General features: G+C 35.2%; 2 protein-coding genes across 6 annotated transcripts in view; both read right to left on the bottom strand.

Moving 5' to 3' along the window:
- pdlim2 (PDZ and LIM domain 2 (mystique)) overlaps window positions 1–9,397 on the bottom strand; it is a 70,102-nt gene extending 60,705 nt beyond the window's left edge. The window contains exon 1 of one of the 2 annotated variants that reach the window (XM_077223494.1): window positions 9,063–9,397. The gene's annotated coding sequence lies outside the window, so the exon portion shown is untranslated. Of the gene's footprint in view, window positions 1–2,296; window positions 2,695–9,062 lie in introns of those variants that run through there. The other variant, XM_077223496.1, reaches the window with a different exon arrangement.
- A 1,902-nt stretch (window positions 9,398–11,299) lies between these two features.
- sorbs3 (sorbin and SH3 domain containing 3) overlaps window positions 11,300–15,429 on the bottom strand; it is a 66,593-nt gene continuing 62,463 nt past the window's right edge. For 3 of the 4 annotated variants that reach the window (XM_077223484.1, XM_077223483.1, XM_077223485.1), the window contains exons 19-21: window positions 15,248–15,342; window positions 14,874–14,980; window positions 11,300–13,431 (exon numbers count right to left, since the gene is read on the bottom strand). In XM_077223484.1, coding sequence (XP_077079599.1) covers window positions 13,370–13,431; window positions 14,874–14,980; window positions 15,248–15,342 — 264 coding nt within the window. In that variant the 3' untranslated portion in view covers window positions 11,300–13,369. The remainder of the gene's footprint in view (window positions 13,432–14,873; window positions 14,981–15,247; window positions 15,343–15,429) is intronic. The other variant, XM_077223486.1, reaches the window with a different exon arrangement.

Genomic DNA, 15,429 nt, shown 5'->3' with positions numbered 1-15,429 from the left:
TTAATAGCTCGTTTAGAGACCCTTTTCATGATATGCTAATTTTTTGAGATAGGAATTTTGGGTTTTCATGAGCTATATGCCAAAATCATCAGTATTAAAACCATAAAAGACCTGAAATATTTCAGTTGGTGTGCAATGAATCTAAAATATATGAAAGTTTAATTTTTATCATTACATTATGGAAAATAATGAACTTTATCACAATATGCTAATTTTTTGAGAAGGACCTGTATAGCAGTTTTGATTCAATGAAGTGAATGTCTTCAGTGGGTGCTTGAGTGAGGCTCTATTCCTAAAATTTGCCCTCATTTGACTGGTATTGTTTTGGATTACAATTAAACAATTCTGGTGGAAGATGTGAAAGAATTCCGGTATAACAATACCACATGAGATGATCAAAATTAGATATGGCATGGTGTATTAGCATAGACACACACTCTCTCACACACACAGAGACGGGACTCAAAGTCCTCCAATAGCTCTAAAATTGCAAGTATTTTTCGTTTACACGACTCACACTGATATCACTCTACTAATTTGGTCAATTTCACTGGGACTGAGAGCAGTTTGCATAAATTTTGGCTTTTACATTTTCGGACCATCTCAGGAAGTGGACAGTTTTCTAATATTAAAAACATTGCTGTTAGCAGAAAAACTTTAAAGACTTTAATAAGTCCCAACAATTGAACATGAACAAAGTTCAGCATTAATAATTAAGAAAAATTACGTTACAAATTATTTTAATTACAGACCTGCTTCTCACTCCAACTTCAACAACGTTTAGTATTACATTTGACAGTCATGCAACGGGGAATGAAGACTGTCAATAAGTAGTTTTATTTTGCATTTGATTAAATTTTTCAGTTTCTAAATGTTGATTTAATATTGCTATATTTTTTCTGTTAAAAGAGGATTTGTTCTATAGCTTTAATTTTTCCTGTTCTATTTATTAATGACTGTTTACGTGTACATGAAGATGAAAAACATGAAAACAGCAGTGTTTATTTGAGAATTATGTTACAAGTACAAGCCATTATTTAGTAATATTTAACTTAATACTATTGGCTCCTGCTATTGATGTGAAACTGGTATCAAGAATTGTGAAATAGTGTGAAACTACACACTCCCTTCCCATCACCAGACTAATGGGACTTTTCAAAGTCTCACTTGCAAAGAGTGTCAACTAAATGCATTTAAACATTCGGCAGATGCTTTCATCCAAAGCAACAGACTGTACACTGCATTCAAGTCCATGACCTTGCATTGCTAGCACCTTTAAACAATGTGGCCAGGGTGTGTTCGGAGTTTGAAATTACTCTACAGACGTAGGACATATTTAGTATTACAATTAAAAAGATTCAAAGAATGAGCAGTAGAGCAGCGAAATCCATACAGTGATTCTAGTCTTGCAGCACACACCAAACCTACTGAACATACTGTGCCTTTCTCACATGATCCACTCCCATGAGTGAGCTTAACAGTCACACCTGCCCAACACACACCCAGGTAGTACAGCAGAGCACTAATGCCACAGCAACAACACCTCCCCATTCTGGTTAAAAACAAGCCAAAATAAAACATTCCTCACATTCTTATCACATGTCAGTGAGTCAACTGTGCTACCTTCCATCTTAATGATGTAGGAACATCAAACAACCGCACAACAACGTGGACAAGAAAAGAACGCAAAGGGCGTTGGGTGGGGACGAACAATAGACGACAAGACCTCAGTCTGAATAATGGACTGTGTGTTGGTATTTGAAAATTTCACCTAATGAATCACTACAATTCCACATTCCAGTATCAGCTAATTACAGTGAGTTTTTGATTTTTGGTTGCTTAAAGGATTCACTCCTCGGCTGTTATGTTTGGCTGTCATAGAAACGAAACAAGAAAGATATTATGATGATGACTCAGGAGCAGGAGGTATTCACAAGCTCTACGTTCTGACAAGTATGATACATTCTTCCCCACAGGCCACAAAGTCACAAAAAGCTTAAAAAAAAGAAAAGAAAATTAGTTAATAGGCTACAATGGTGGTCCTTTGCTTTACAAGACATAGCGTAATGGAAGACTGTCACGACAGCAAAGTTTCAGTAGTTTATATCAAAACCGATATATACCAACAAGTAGCCTAAATATTATACCACTAGAGTCAAATTTCACTTCTCGTTACAACATTAAAATATTCCATATGACTAAAACTGTAATTGTACTAAATAAGCTCAATTCACATTATGTTACATTTCAAGTTGAATACTAAGGGTTAGAAGTTAAAACTGACTACTGAGCTCACCACAATATACAGTAGATCAAACCTCAATCCGGATCCAGTGTGCAGGTTTCTCCTTTAAGCTGTCCAGACACTGTCATAAGGAAGGGATTGCAATGATTTATGCAGACACAGTAATGAATTCAGATCATCTCAATGGTCTCAATAGCAATGATAGGCAGTGGTTAAACTGTCGTGACTCTTTTTGCAGAGGAAGTGGTAAGAGCAGACCAAGTTTTTGGTAAAGTATGGCTGGAATAGAGTACAAGTTCAATTACAGCACAGAAAACACAGGGTAGATTTTTCCCTGAAGAGAGAATCTGTGGTGGTGCAGACAGACACGCCGTCATTACGACTACCATATTATCATGTTCACGGACTTTAAATAAGAACATAGACAGCCTTTTAACTGCTACAAAACAGACACATAGCACACAGGAAATGTGGTAAGTGACACAGACAACCAGGAACAAGATACCACATTGTGCACACAGACAACTGAAAGTACTAGAAATGAGAAACACAACTACTCTCTATCATGCAGAGTCAGTGTGATCTTCAAGTGCATCTTTTTTCCCCCTTGTACGGAGATGGTTTGCCCATATCTATGGTAATAACAGTGCACCCTCAATAAAGATGCAGTCACTCGTACTTCACAGTTAAGAGGAAATGCAAGCTCATGCAAAGAAGTTTCTCATCTTCGAATATTCAAGTATGATGCAATTGCGACTTGCAAATTCATACAGTAAGATGATGTTTAGTCAATGAGAATCGAAATAACATTTACCCTGTTTGATTAAAGGGAAAGTAAATGGAATATTTTCACATTTGGAATTTATTATTTGCGATTTATTACAAAATATCCCTAGAGTGTGATGTGATATATCCTGTTGTCAAATTCCTTGTGAGCTTCATTTGCTCAAAGCATATGTGTGAATGCACCCTTGTATAATCTGGATTATTCACCCTTTAAAACAAGGCTTAAAGACAAATTTGTGTATGTGCACCTCCTTGCGTGAGAAACTTTGGAGTCTGCACATTAAAGAAAAGACAATTATGAATTGAAAAAGGTTTCTTTCATCATCAACAGCTGATAACAGATCATATCAGAGTGTGTCATTTCCTTTCTATTTGCACACATGGTGGAAATTCTCACTAAACCAAAGAGAGACAAGAAATTTTGCATGCTGAAAACATCCACAAACCGCCGTTTTTGAAGAGAAAACACTCCATTTGCTGCCCACTATGAAATAACCATCTGAATATGGAACTGTATGGAATTTTTATTTTGCATGGGATGCTTTTTGTGGTCCAGTTGACTATCAAAACCATAAGTGGTACTGCTCTACTTGCCTTGGTGGTCTCTGTAGACGGCTGATTTATTGTACAGTTGACAGGGTTTTAGCGCAGAGGCTGAGTGCAATTATAAGACATGTTTGTGGATGTTATGTCTTCCACAGCCTATTAGCACTGAGTATATCTGCATAGAGAGCAAGAAGGCATCATTCTCAAAGAAAAAGTAACTGGGTGGGAATCGAGCCCAAGTCCCAAGTCTACTGTAGGTCTGAACCACCAGATTAAAATGTATAATAAATATTATTTATATTACCTCTAATGAAGTCTTATTAGAAATATGCCGGTTGCTATTTTAAGTTTACTCATATGGTTACTTTTCATTTTATTTTAGCACTACTGACTGAGCTATTTTAGAATTTATGCATCACTAGTTTTATTGATATTTTGAATTAGCTAGTATTTTTATATGTTCCGTTCTTATTTAGTTTTTTTTTTTAGTTTTTAGTTACTATTAAAGTGCCCAATTATGTTTTTTGATTATTAACTTTCATGCAGCATATAGTGGTTTATGAATATAAAAGGTCTAAAAGTTTTAAAGAACAAAGTACACAACAAAGTTATTGTCTACTAAAAGAAATAACCGATTCTGAACTGCCGAAAATTCCATTCTTAGTTCCTGTTACATACCTACTTAACAATGTAACAAATTTGCATAATGCCAGTCAATGCTCTTCATTGGCTGCTGGTGCACGTCTACTTTGACCCACCCTAATACACTAGTTGTAGCTGAGGCCTGGAAGAGTTTGGTTCATGTTTTCGAAATGTCAAGAAAACGCCATTTTCAGCGCTTCGAATCCACTTTCCATGCATTTCAAAAGGATAAGGATTGACGTAGGGCTGGACGATATGGCCAAATTTTATATCACGATATATTTCTTAATTTCGGTCGATACGCTATAATTCCGATATCGATATGAATAATATAAAAGCCTCAGAAAAACTGCCAAGAACGCTGAACAGATGTCTGTACCTACAATCTTCTGAAAAATGAATTTGCCAACTCTATGAAACCTGCTGGAGTCTTTCGGTACTGCAGCATAACAAACTACATGAACCAATGAAATAACCCATCATAACAATAATATTCTCTTCTCAATACCTGCTACAAGACTATGGAAGCATATGGGTAGCAATATACAATTTGAAATGTAATATGTAAAATGGCAATGCATTTCTGTTTTTAAATTTACATTTGCCATTACATTTGTGCAATGTTTGGTGCAAAATTTAAATTCAATTATATAATTTACATTTGCCATTTCATGCACTAGTTTTAATATGTAAATTGAATACATATTTTAACGCTTTATACGTTCATTAAAATGTATTACAGATATGATTAGATATGTTTAACATGTTCAAGCAAAAACTATAGCAAAATTATCATTTAAATGTTATTTTTCTTAATTGCATTTACACGCACAGTTAAGACACTTGCGATTGCATTTTCATTATATGTCCCGCAATAAATGTAGCAAAATTCAAGTGCAAATTGAAAATGCATCCGAGCCGCTCACGTCCCCTCCCGCCCTGTCAATCACTGCGTGAAGTTTCGGTTTCTTAGATATTAAAATCATATGTATTGGTCATTCTGAAGTCACACAGCATCCCCACATGCTCCAAATTCACGCAAAAAAGTCTCGTTTGTTTGTGCCGGTTAAACTTTTGTTTGTGCTGCTTCTATCGGGTGGAACTGCTTCAGATGATGGAACAGATTTGATGTGTTCCCGCTGATAGTCGGCACCACTCTCCGGCACATTTTGCAGCGCACTGAAACCTGATATTTGGAGATCTCAGATAGCTGAAACCAGGGGCGGTTCTAAGGTCAGTGGATATTAAAAACTAAAATTGGGTACTTTTATTTAAATTAATGAATTAATTATAAAAGCGATTAAAGGGAATAAAGAAAAAGAAAGGCTTATTGTAATAGTGAAATAACTTAAAGTATTTGCAAATAACCTTTTATTTTTTAAAATGCATAGATTCTCTCTACATGAATCAAGGAAATTATAGCATATTTTCAATTCAAAAAAGCAAAATTGAATACAAAAAAAAGTTGAGTAATTTGCGTCACCGGATACTGTCGGTAGTTGAACACTTCTATTGTAAAACAGTTGTCAAATATTAAATCTTTATCTACTTACATTTTACCAGGCATGTTAACATCCTTCTGTGAACGGTAAGCCCCGCCTTCTTTAATCATTTTGAAATTGATGAGCTAGACCGCTGAACTTTTAGTCATCCTAACAAAAAACAGAGCGGTGCGTAATGGAGTGCATCAGAGCAGCATCAAGAATATCAAATACATTGCAGTGAATGTCTTATTTGCATCTTAAGTTTATTGGCAATAATAATGACAGGTTTGCGAAAAGTGTAGAACTCGGTGAGCTCGCGCAAAACACATCTTCAGCACACCGACTCATTTAAACACCTCTGGCCGATGCGTTAAACAGACCTGTCTGTGATTGGCTACAATGCACAACGCTGCAAAAGCACGTTGTAAGTACCTTTAATGCAAAGGGAAAAATATAAATAAAACTGTAATATGCACTTTTCATGATTATGTAATCATGGCAGCTGTAATCTTATTCACATTTGTTTTTCTGATTAATTGTTTTGCTCTATGAGAAAGACAAGGTGGCAAAATATTCGGGGCTTTACTAAAAACATTCGGGACCCCTTAGCCCAGCCCTAGCGCCGCCCCTGGCTGAAACACCACTGAATTGATACCACTGAATTAGTCTTTCCTCTCTTATCAACTATTTCATCTGCTTTCTCCTCACTTGTGGAAGCTCGTTCAGTCACATTTGTATTGCGGTCAGGGGCGCTCATTTTGTAGCTAAAACTTGCCGCGTTGGAGATCCGCTGCTCCTGCTGAGCACTGGCTGCGTTTCTGTGGTCTACGTCATCACGAAAGTAGCCGATTGTGTTCAGCTCTTTCTGACGGGTGCGCGCCTAACGTCAGTCAGTGACAAATGCTGTTATGTATATAGAAATATCGAAAATGTGTTTAAAAATCATATCACCGTCATCAAAAAATATTGCGATATTGATATTGAATTATTGTCCAGCCCTAGATTGACGCTGGAATTGATACGGAAAAAAAATAACATCATTGTTCCTGTTCATTTCACTGTGTATCATTCACTGAGAAAGCCTCTGGAGCAGAAATTCAGGTTTGGTAATTGGCGTTTTGTTTCTGATATGCACTGTAAGTAGTAGACCAATCACCACTAACTGGACCGCCTGACCAATCAGAGCAGAGTAGGTTCACGAAAGGGAGGGGTTTAGAGACATAGTCTACATCCGAAACCGCATACTTCCCTACTGTATAGTAGGCGAAAAACAGTATGTGACAAAAGAAGTATATCCGAATTCACAGTACTCATAAAAGAGAAGGCAAAAAATATCCAGATGATCTACTATTTCCGGCAAGATTCTGAAGTGTGCATACGATGGACACTTTACTATCCCATGAGGCCACAGGAGACGATTCATGAATGGCAGTGAAGCGACGCAACTGACGCTGATAGGTCACATGATAAAGAAAGTAGAAATCCTCGTCCGAATTACATTTATACTGCATGGAACATACTTCTTTAGCTGTCGTGAAGTAATAAGTACCGTTCAAACAAACCTTAAAGTGTGCTTGTAAAGTGACTGTAAAGTGTTTCCAAAAACAAAATTAGGAACCTTTAAAATAGCATAATTGGGGCACTTTAGGGTTTAATTTAGTTTTATTTTTAGTGCTTCAACTTAAACTTATTTCAGATAGTGAAATAAGATATTTCAGATACAGTAGTAAGGTAAAATTTCACTAATTTCTATTTTTTTTACTTTAAAAAAAAAGTTTTAGTAGTTGTAGTTAACGATAATCCTGAGACTGAAATGTACACTACTGTTTGCAGTGACAATAATTGCCACGCCAAAAGATTTACAATGAATTGAAACCTAAACAAAACAAATGAATGACAAGAATGTGTGTTTTGAGGTGATGGACATTGGGTAAAGCTGAGTAACAGAGAGGGAGAAGGTAAAATCGAGGGATGACAGAGAAGAATTGCACAGGTAGAGACAATAAAGAGGTACAAAAGCACTTCCAATGGGTTTGGTCATGTGAATACAAAAACATGTCTGGCTTTTTCCCCAATCCATTCAAAAGCACTGCTCAGTCATCATTCACATTCAGTGCCCAGCCTCAAAACTGCTCTCTGCTCACTTTAAACCTAGAGAGCTGGGTTATAGCTACAATACAACAGCAGCTGGAAGACACTGGTGATATTTTTAATACAACCTCCGAAAAGCCAGACATCGATATTCACTTCTGAGACTATACCATGCGCCTTTGGACAGTGTTGATGCCTAAAGTGTTAAGCAGTAACCCTTCACATTATTCTGCATAACTGAATCCAAATTATTTCAGTCAGTCCTGGGGTAAAACCTCAACCAGAATACAAGAAAATCCATAATAGTAAAAACAACTGTGTACATACACTAGTTTCTCATCGCTGTCAATTGAAGGAGTTATGTCTCAAAACCAAATGAGCAGCCTGACAACATTTTTGGGCATCATAGGCACAACAAATGAAATGTTCTTAGCAAATGCAGTGCACACTGACATACAGATTCTCATAATGTTTATCAAGACAAAAAAAAAATATTGTCTCCCTTTTCTATCGTTTCAAATTCGAGTCCATTATAACGTAACACGTTTTAAAGCTTTAGATGGAATAACACCTGGTTATATTCTAAACTCAACTCCTTAGTCATGTTCAAAGTGTAAGGATGTCCCAAGGTTTTTCACAATCCATTAGGAACTCTACCTTCATCAACTTGTTTAAAACCCACATAGTCTCATTTGTTCTCTTTGGTCTTTGAGAGCATAATGTGTGTGTGCAAGACAAAAGAAACGTTTGAACCCTTTACTATTTGTATTGACTAAGTTTGTCTAGTTTAATCTCGTTAAATGTACAGTAGGCCTAGTTTGGTCTAGTTTTTAAAAATCTGCTTTAAAAAAAATATATACAAACCATAAAATATCCCATTGAAAATCAGGCTTTTGAGTGATAGAGAACTACATGCTCATACTCCTCTGAATCAAGCTGCAGTGTTACAGCTGTTGTGTCAATGTACATGGCACATTAGACGCAATACATCACTTAAACAAGCTGAAACACTCCGTTTTCGACAATTTCTGCGTAGGATAGTAAGACTTTTCAAGAAAAAAACTCCGGATGCAATAAAACTGGTGCATTGCTGTAGTAGTAGGCTAACAGTGAAAGACTAAAGGATGCTGAACTGATGCCATGTTTCTCACCTGAAGTACGCAAATGCACAGTATGAATATAGTTAGCACTTCCAAAAATTAAAAATGCAACAAAATAACTGAAAATGTCTGATAAACTTGAAGAACTTAAGGAAAAAATACGCTTACCTTGTAAAGAGTTGGCGCGCGGTGAGGAGTGTAATCACGACGCTGGGTTTGACACCTGTGCGGATGACGTCAAAACCACGCACGCGTTCTGTGTGAGCGCGGAGAATCGCCGCTCTTCTTGCACGTTCTCACTCTGTCAGTTCCCTAGAACTGATTGAGACACTTTCAGTGCGTCAGTTTTTAGGCTGTGCACTACATGTGACCAAATTCCCACACCGCCCAGGTTTTTTTCAAACTTTTCCCAAGAATGTTTCCGCTGTAGAGATGATGGAGCATCATGCGCGCGGTCCTCACTCATATGCCACGTGTTGCTGTCAAAATAAATGCTGGGGGTGGGCAAGCGAGGGTGGCACGCGGGGCGGGGCGTGTCGAGTAGGTGGGATGAAACAGAAATATGATTTTAAAAGCAATTATTAAAAGACTCCGTGCTAGTGCGCCACCTGCTGCTGATGATAACCACAGGGCAATGTGCTTTATTCTGTGTTTAAAATACAATGATTTAATATCTTATAAACATTTAGAATTAAGACTTAAAAGTCTCCTTATACTACTATATGCAGAATATATATATATATATATATATATATATATATATATATATATATATATATATATATATATATATATATATATATATATCAGGCTATAAAAAACTGAGCAGCACAACTGTTTAGAAACGGTTAGAACTAACGTTGATGATAAATCATCATATTAGAATGATTTGAAAGATCTTGTGACACTGAAGACTGGAGTAATGCAAATTCAGCTTTGCATCACAGAAATAAATTATATTTTAATGTATATTCAAATATAAAGTCATTATTTTAAATGATTTCTTTCTGTATTTTTGATCAAATAAATGTAAGCTTGATAAGCATAAGAGACTTCTATCAAAAACATTAAAAATAATGTTTTGTCCCGAACTTTTGACTGAAAAATTACTATTTTTGAAAGAAGTATCTTGTGCCTGCATTTATTTTTCTTTAATATATATATATATATATATCCTGAAAAAGGTATCACAGGTTGCAAAAAAATAATACAAATTTTAAGAAGCACAAATGTTTCCAACATTGATAATAACTGAGTATCAAATCAGCACATTAAAATGATTTCTGAAGGATCATGTAACACTAAGGACTGGAGTAAGTTTAGTTTAAAGCTTAAAGTTTGATATATAGATTGACAGACAGATTTGATTGATAGATAGATAGATAGATAGATAGATAGATAGATAGATAGATAGATAGATAGATAGATAGATAGATAGATAGATAGATAGATAGATAGATAGATAGATAGATAGATAGATAGATAGATAGATAGATATAATATTATTAATCAATTAATTTTAATTAGATAATAATTTACATTTTTAATCAAACAAATGCAGTCTTGATGAGCAGAAGAGACTTCTTTCAAAAACATTAAAAATAAAATGGTTTCCAAACATTTGACTGGTACTATATATATACAGTATAGCATATTATATTTTATTTACAGTAGATAGAGTGTGTATTTAGCCATATATATATAATGTATACTATATTTTATTAATTTAATTTAACTGCTATAATGTTATTATTTATACAAATCTAAGGTACTAAAACCTATGTTTTATATAAATTTATATAATTTTTTCACAAGTCTAGAATTAGTTGATTATGGCATCATAAAAAGGGCAGAGTATAAAGCTTTCATCAGTGCAGTGTCACAAATCTACCAAAATTAATTTAAAAAAAACAGCAGTTTTTAAAGGATGTATTAGTATTTGTCTGTTTTGTAACATAAACATGCTTTATATTTCATTCAGAAATAAAGATCTCATCAAATCAGTCTAAATCAATCAGTACAATCTCAAAACACATTAAGTTAAGGTTGTTCATCTGCATATGTGTTTTGGAAAATGACTATTGCCTTTCGCTGAAAGATAGATATCTGTCATCATGTTCTCAAGACTAATTATTTAATTTGTTCTGTAGGTGTGTTGACTAATGAAAGACAGCTTATGAATAACAGCAGAACCATTTACTGTAGACCCGGCACTGAAAGGTATTCAGATTGGACTGTGTAAAATAGTGCAATGATTCGAATTAGGCTCATAATGAAAGTAACAAGCAACCAATATTTTTTTTTCATTATTATTTATTTGATCATTATCAAAATCTGTGAGTACCTTACATACTACAATACATTGTGTGTCAATAAAAATATATTATCTTTTTTCCCTATTATTCGATAACTGTGCGATAACGATTCAACAATCTGTACAACAAAATGCAATCAGCTACTTCAGTTCCCAGAAAAATTAAAACAGAAGACAAAAAGAGTTAATGATGGAATTCAAATGAATAGAATGAACACCGGCATCTTCAACAACCATTTTTAAAGCTATAATAAACCCACAGTAAAAAGACCTCCAGCTCTTAAAACCTGCACGTTTGTTTTCACACAACCTGACTTCATCTTAAGACGTTGGTTTCAATTTGTAAAATCACAAGAGCTTATGATTGACAAACAGTTTCCTTAGATCTTGTTTTAAGCATAAATCAAAAGAAATTAGAAAGATGTATGCCCAAAACAAGAAAAGCGTCACCTTATGTAAACTCAATTCAAGATATATTCTCTAAATTGTACCTAATACAAATTTGCTTTGCAAGTAGTACACAGGTAATTACTCTTGTTTTACTATTGTTTAGATATTTTTACAGATTTTGTTTGTTTGTTTGTTTGTTTGTCACTGTGAATGACTATAACTGCAAATCATGATGTTCGTTTGACCAACGCTAAAAGTCCAGTTCACAATAAGAACGATAACTATAAATATAACGGCAATGATAACTTTATTAGCGTCCAAACCAGCAAAGATAGCGGTCTGTTTATACCATATGCGCGCTGCAGTTTTGTTGTCTGTCACTTTAAAAGCTCGAGCTCTTTAAAGCCGGATGGATTCTGATTGGATGTCAAAGTTTGTATCGTTCATCAGCTGGAAATAAGAAATAATTCCAACAATATCATTTCACTGTGTCGTTACCGTTGTTGTTGTGATGTGGACTCTGCTATGCTTTTATATTTAAAACAATTTTATAACAAACTTTATCTTTATCGTTAAAGCCTATTAACACCAAGGACGATAACCATAAAGATGACGACGATATAGTTGTAAAAATCGTTCTCCGTATTAAAGAATAGCAGAATTCACACCAAAGCTATAATGATAACAGCAGAGAAATGATATCGTTGGAATCGCTCTCAGAACGATTTTATCCATCTGATAAACAATATAAACATTGACAGCCAATCAGAATCCATCCTGCTGTAACAAGCTTGAGCATTTAAAGTGACAGAACTATCTTTATCGTTATCTTTATAGTTTTCGTCCTTGGTGTGAACGGGCCTTTGTAGTTATCGTCATTGGTGTGAATGGCCCTTAATTGCATTAATGTATGTTCACTTGAATATGGTTTAAGATAGGCCTATGGATTCAACTAGTTTATATAGTCAGAAACCATGTTTAATCTAGTTTGGATGGAACCCACCACTGATTTTTCACTGAGCAGGAGACTTATCCATACAAAATAGTTTGAAACAGCACTGCCTCAACACTTTCCCTGTCCTAAAGCTTAAGATAATGTTGCATGCTAGGTTTGTTACACAATAAACGTGAACCAGTTTAAACATTTGGAGGCAATTGCATTAAGCGTTTACAGACACTTGATAATGATTGCGAAGACTGCGGCTGTGTTTATAATATGATGTGGCGGTCAGCTAAGCCAGCAAGTAAATGACAACTGTGATGATTTTTTTTTTAAATGATGTTTTTTTAAGTATGTCTTAGATCCAGATCCTCAGGATATGTAGTGTTCATTGCAAATCTGAAACCAAAATGGGGGTAAACTTTACAAAGACATTAAATTCGGGAAGGTCAGCTAAGATAACGGCAAAAGTGTTGGGCGGGGGTGGGGTGGGGGGGATAAATAAATGTAATGATCTTTAAAGCATAATGCAGTGTGGATTCATCACAAATACACACATGTGAGTGATCATACTGTGACAAACCCATCCGTGTCCAAAATCTGTAACTACTATGGGAACATGGGCGCCATAGTAATAAGGTGAGGAGTGCACATGCTTGGTGGATGATGTGAAGGAAGAATTTGTAGGTATATATTTGTGTGTGAAGATTGGCATTAGTCTTGCATATAGTGTACAGTGACAGTACAGACAGAATGTATTTTGCATTGATTAGTGGTTGAGCCTGTAGTGTCAGTGAAATAAAATCTGCCAGGAAGAATTGGTGGAAGCTCTTAAACTGGTGCCACATAGTTGCCAGGGAATGTTCCAAAAGCTTGGGTCCTTTCAGACGTACCTGACAGGAAGAGAAAATAAATGTTATGTAAGCAAGAAAACAGATGGCACAAATAACTACTGCTCTGCTAACACACACACAAAAAATGTTCTGTTGATTATGAGATGCACCGATGGTGGAAGTTACTGTAGCGTTACAATCGGCCAATAGAGGGCAGTACAGGGCAAGTCTTTAAAAGATACATATTTCAGTTTTCTTACATGCTGTTTATGAGTAGAACTGTATATTCCGCTGTGTTATTATCTGAAACAATTTATATACACTACCATTCAAACGTTTGGGTTCAGATTTTTTGTTGTTGAAAGAAATGAAAACTTTTATTCATCAAGGAAGCGGTAAATTAATCAAAAGTGACAGTGAAGACATTTATAGGGCCCTATTTTAACAATCTAAGCACATGGTCTAAAGCATACGGCGCAAGTGCACTTAGATTGTGTCCGAATCCAGTTTAACGACGGGAAAAATGGTCGGTGCGCCCGGCGCATGGTCTAAAATGGTTGCCCCTATTCTCTTAATGAATAATGGGTGTGTTTTGGGCATAACGTTTTAAAACAATCAGTGTCTCCCATTCCCTCTAAATGCCAATTGCGTTTGCGCCATGGCAGATTCGCTATTTACATGGCGGAATTTGATAGTGGAAAGACTTTTGCTATTTAAACAACGTGGCGCAGAACGTAAAAATTAACAGTTAAACTATTAATTATAGTAAAAATTAACTACATCATACAGAAATTAGGGAAAAACACTTGCGTCGCGTTTGGCGCTGCATTGCGCCAGGTGTAAGATAGGGCCCATAATGTTACAAAAAAATTTTTATTTCAAATAAATGCTGTTCTTTTGAACTTTATATTCATCAAAGAATCCTGAAAAATTGTATCACCGTTCCATGAGCATATTAAGCAGCACAACTGCTCAGCATTGATAATTAAGAAATGCACTAAATCAGCATTAGAATGATTTCAGAAGATCATGTGACTTTTAATCAAATAAAAGCAGCCTTAGTAAGCATAAGAGAGTCAGCGAAAACATTACAAAATCTTACCGACCCCAAACTTTTGAACGGTAGTGTTTGTAATAATTTTGGACTGTAAATTCTGACACATATTTACATTTATATTCTTCATAATAAAATTCTATATAATCCTTTATAATATTCTATTATTGTCAATTTCAGATTAAAAAGCACCTACAATTCTCTTCTACTAAACAAAAATAATAGATGCTAGAAGTCAATTTAGGCATATCAAAATGATAATCAATACATAACTATCAAAAATTATTGATCTATAATACAAGCGACAGTTGATATGATACAATGTATCGTGCATCCCTAGAAACTATGATTAGTCTCTTTACCTGTAAAACAGTGGCCAGAATAAGCTGTAAAGTGGAGCAAACTTTATGCTAATAGTGTAAGTAGAGTTTTCTTAAAGGACGATTACCTACAAACCAGCCGTCATCACATTTCTCTAAGACCTGAACGAGGTCTCCTTCTCTCAACTCCAGCTCGTCTTTATTCTGGGGGTTATAGTTGTAAACCGCTTTATACCTGAATGCAAAGAGAAAGAGTGAATGAAAAAGAATGGTATCAGTGCAATATACTTGGATTTGTGTACAGTTTTATTTGAAGGAACAGTTCGCCCAGAAATTAACATCCTGTCATGTTTTACTCAGCAAACCTTATGACTTTATTTCACAATGTTGGTGAGTAAATAACAAGGAAATTGACTTTTAATCAATCATAAAAACTAATAAATGTAAATGATTCATCTATATCTGCTTGAATTAGGTCAGAAGTAGTGAATAATGTACTCACAGTTGTCGTGAATAACCCTTGTTCACAGGAGACCGTGATGTGGAGGGAATCTTAACCTGTGCGCTGGGCTGTGGAAATCGTGTTCTGGTCCCATCCTAAAAATGATTGTTAAAATTTAGTTTTGTTTTACTATAAAATATCTGTTTTCTATTTTAATATATTCTAAAAACAAATTTATTCCT

The sequence above is a fragment of the Siphateles boraxobius genome, unplaced genomic scaffold, assembly GCF_051911475.1.
Source record: "Siphateles boraxobius isolate OS27281-9 unplaced genomic scaffold, OSU_SipBor_1 9, whole genome shotgun sequence".
In the NCBI taxonomy this organism is placed as follows: Eukaryota; Metazoa; Chordata; class Actinopteri; order Cypriniformes; family Leuciscidae; genus Siphateles; species Siphateles boraxobius.
This window is presented reverse-complemented; position numbering and strand designations above follow the sequence as displayed.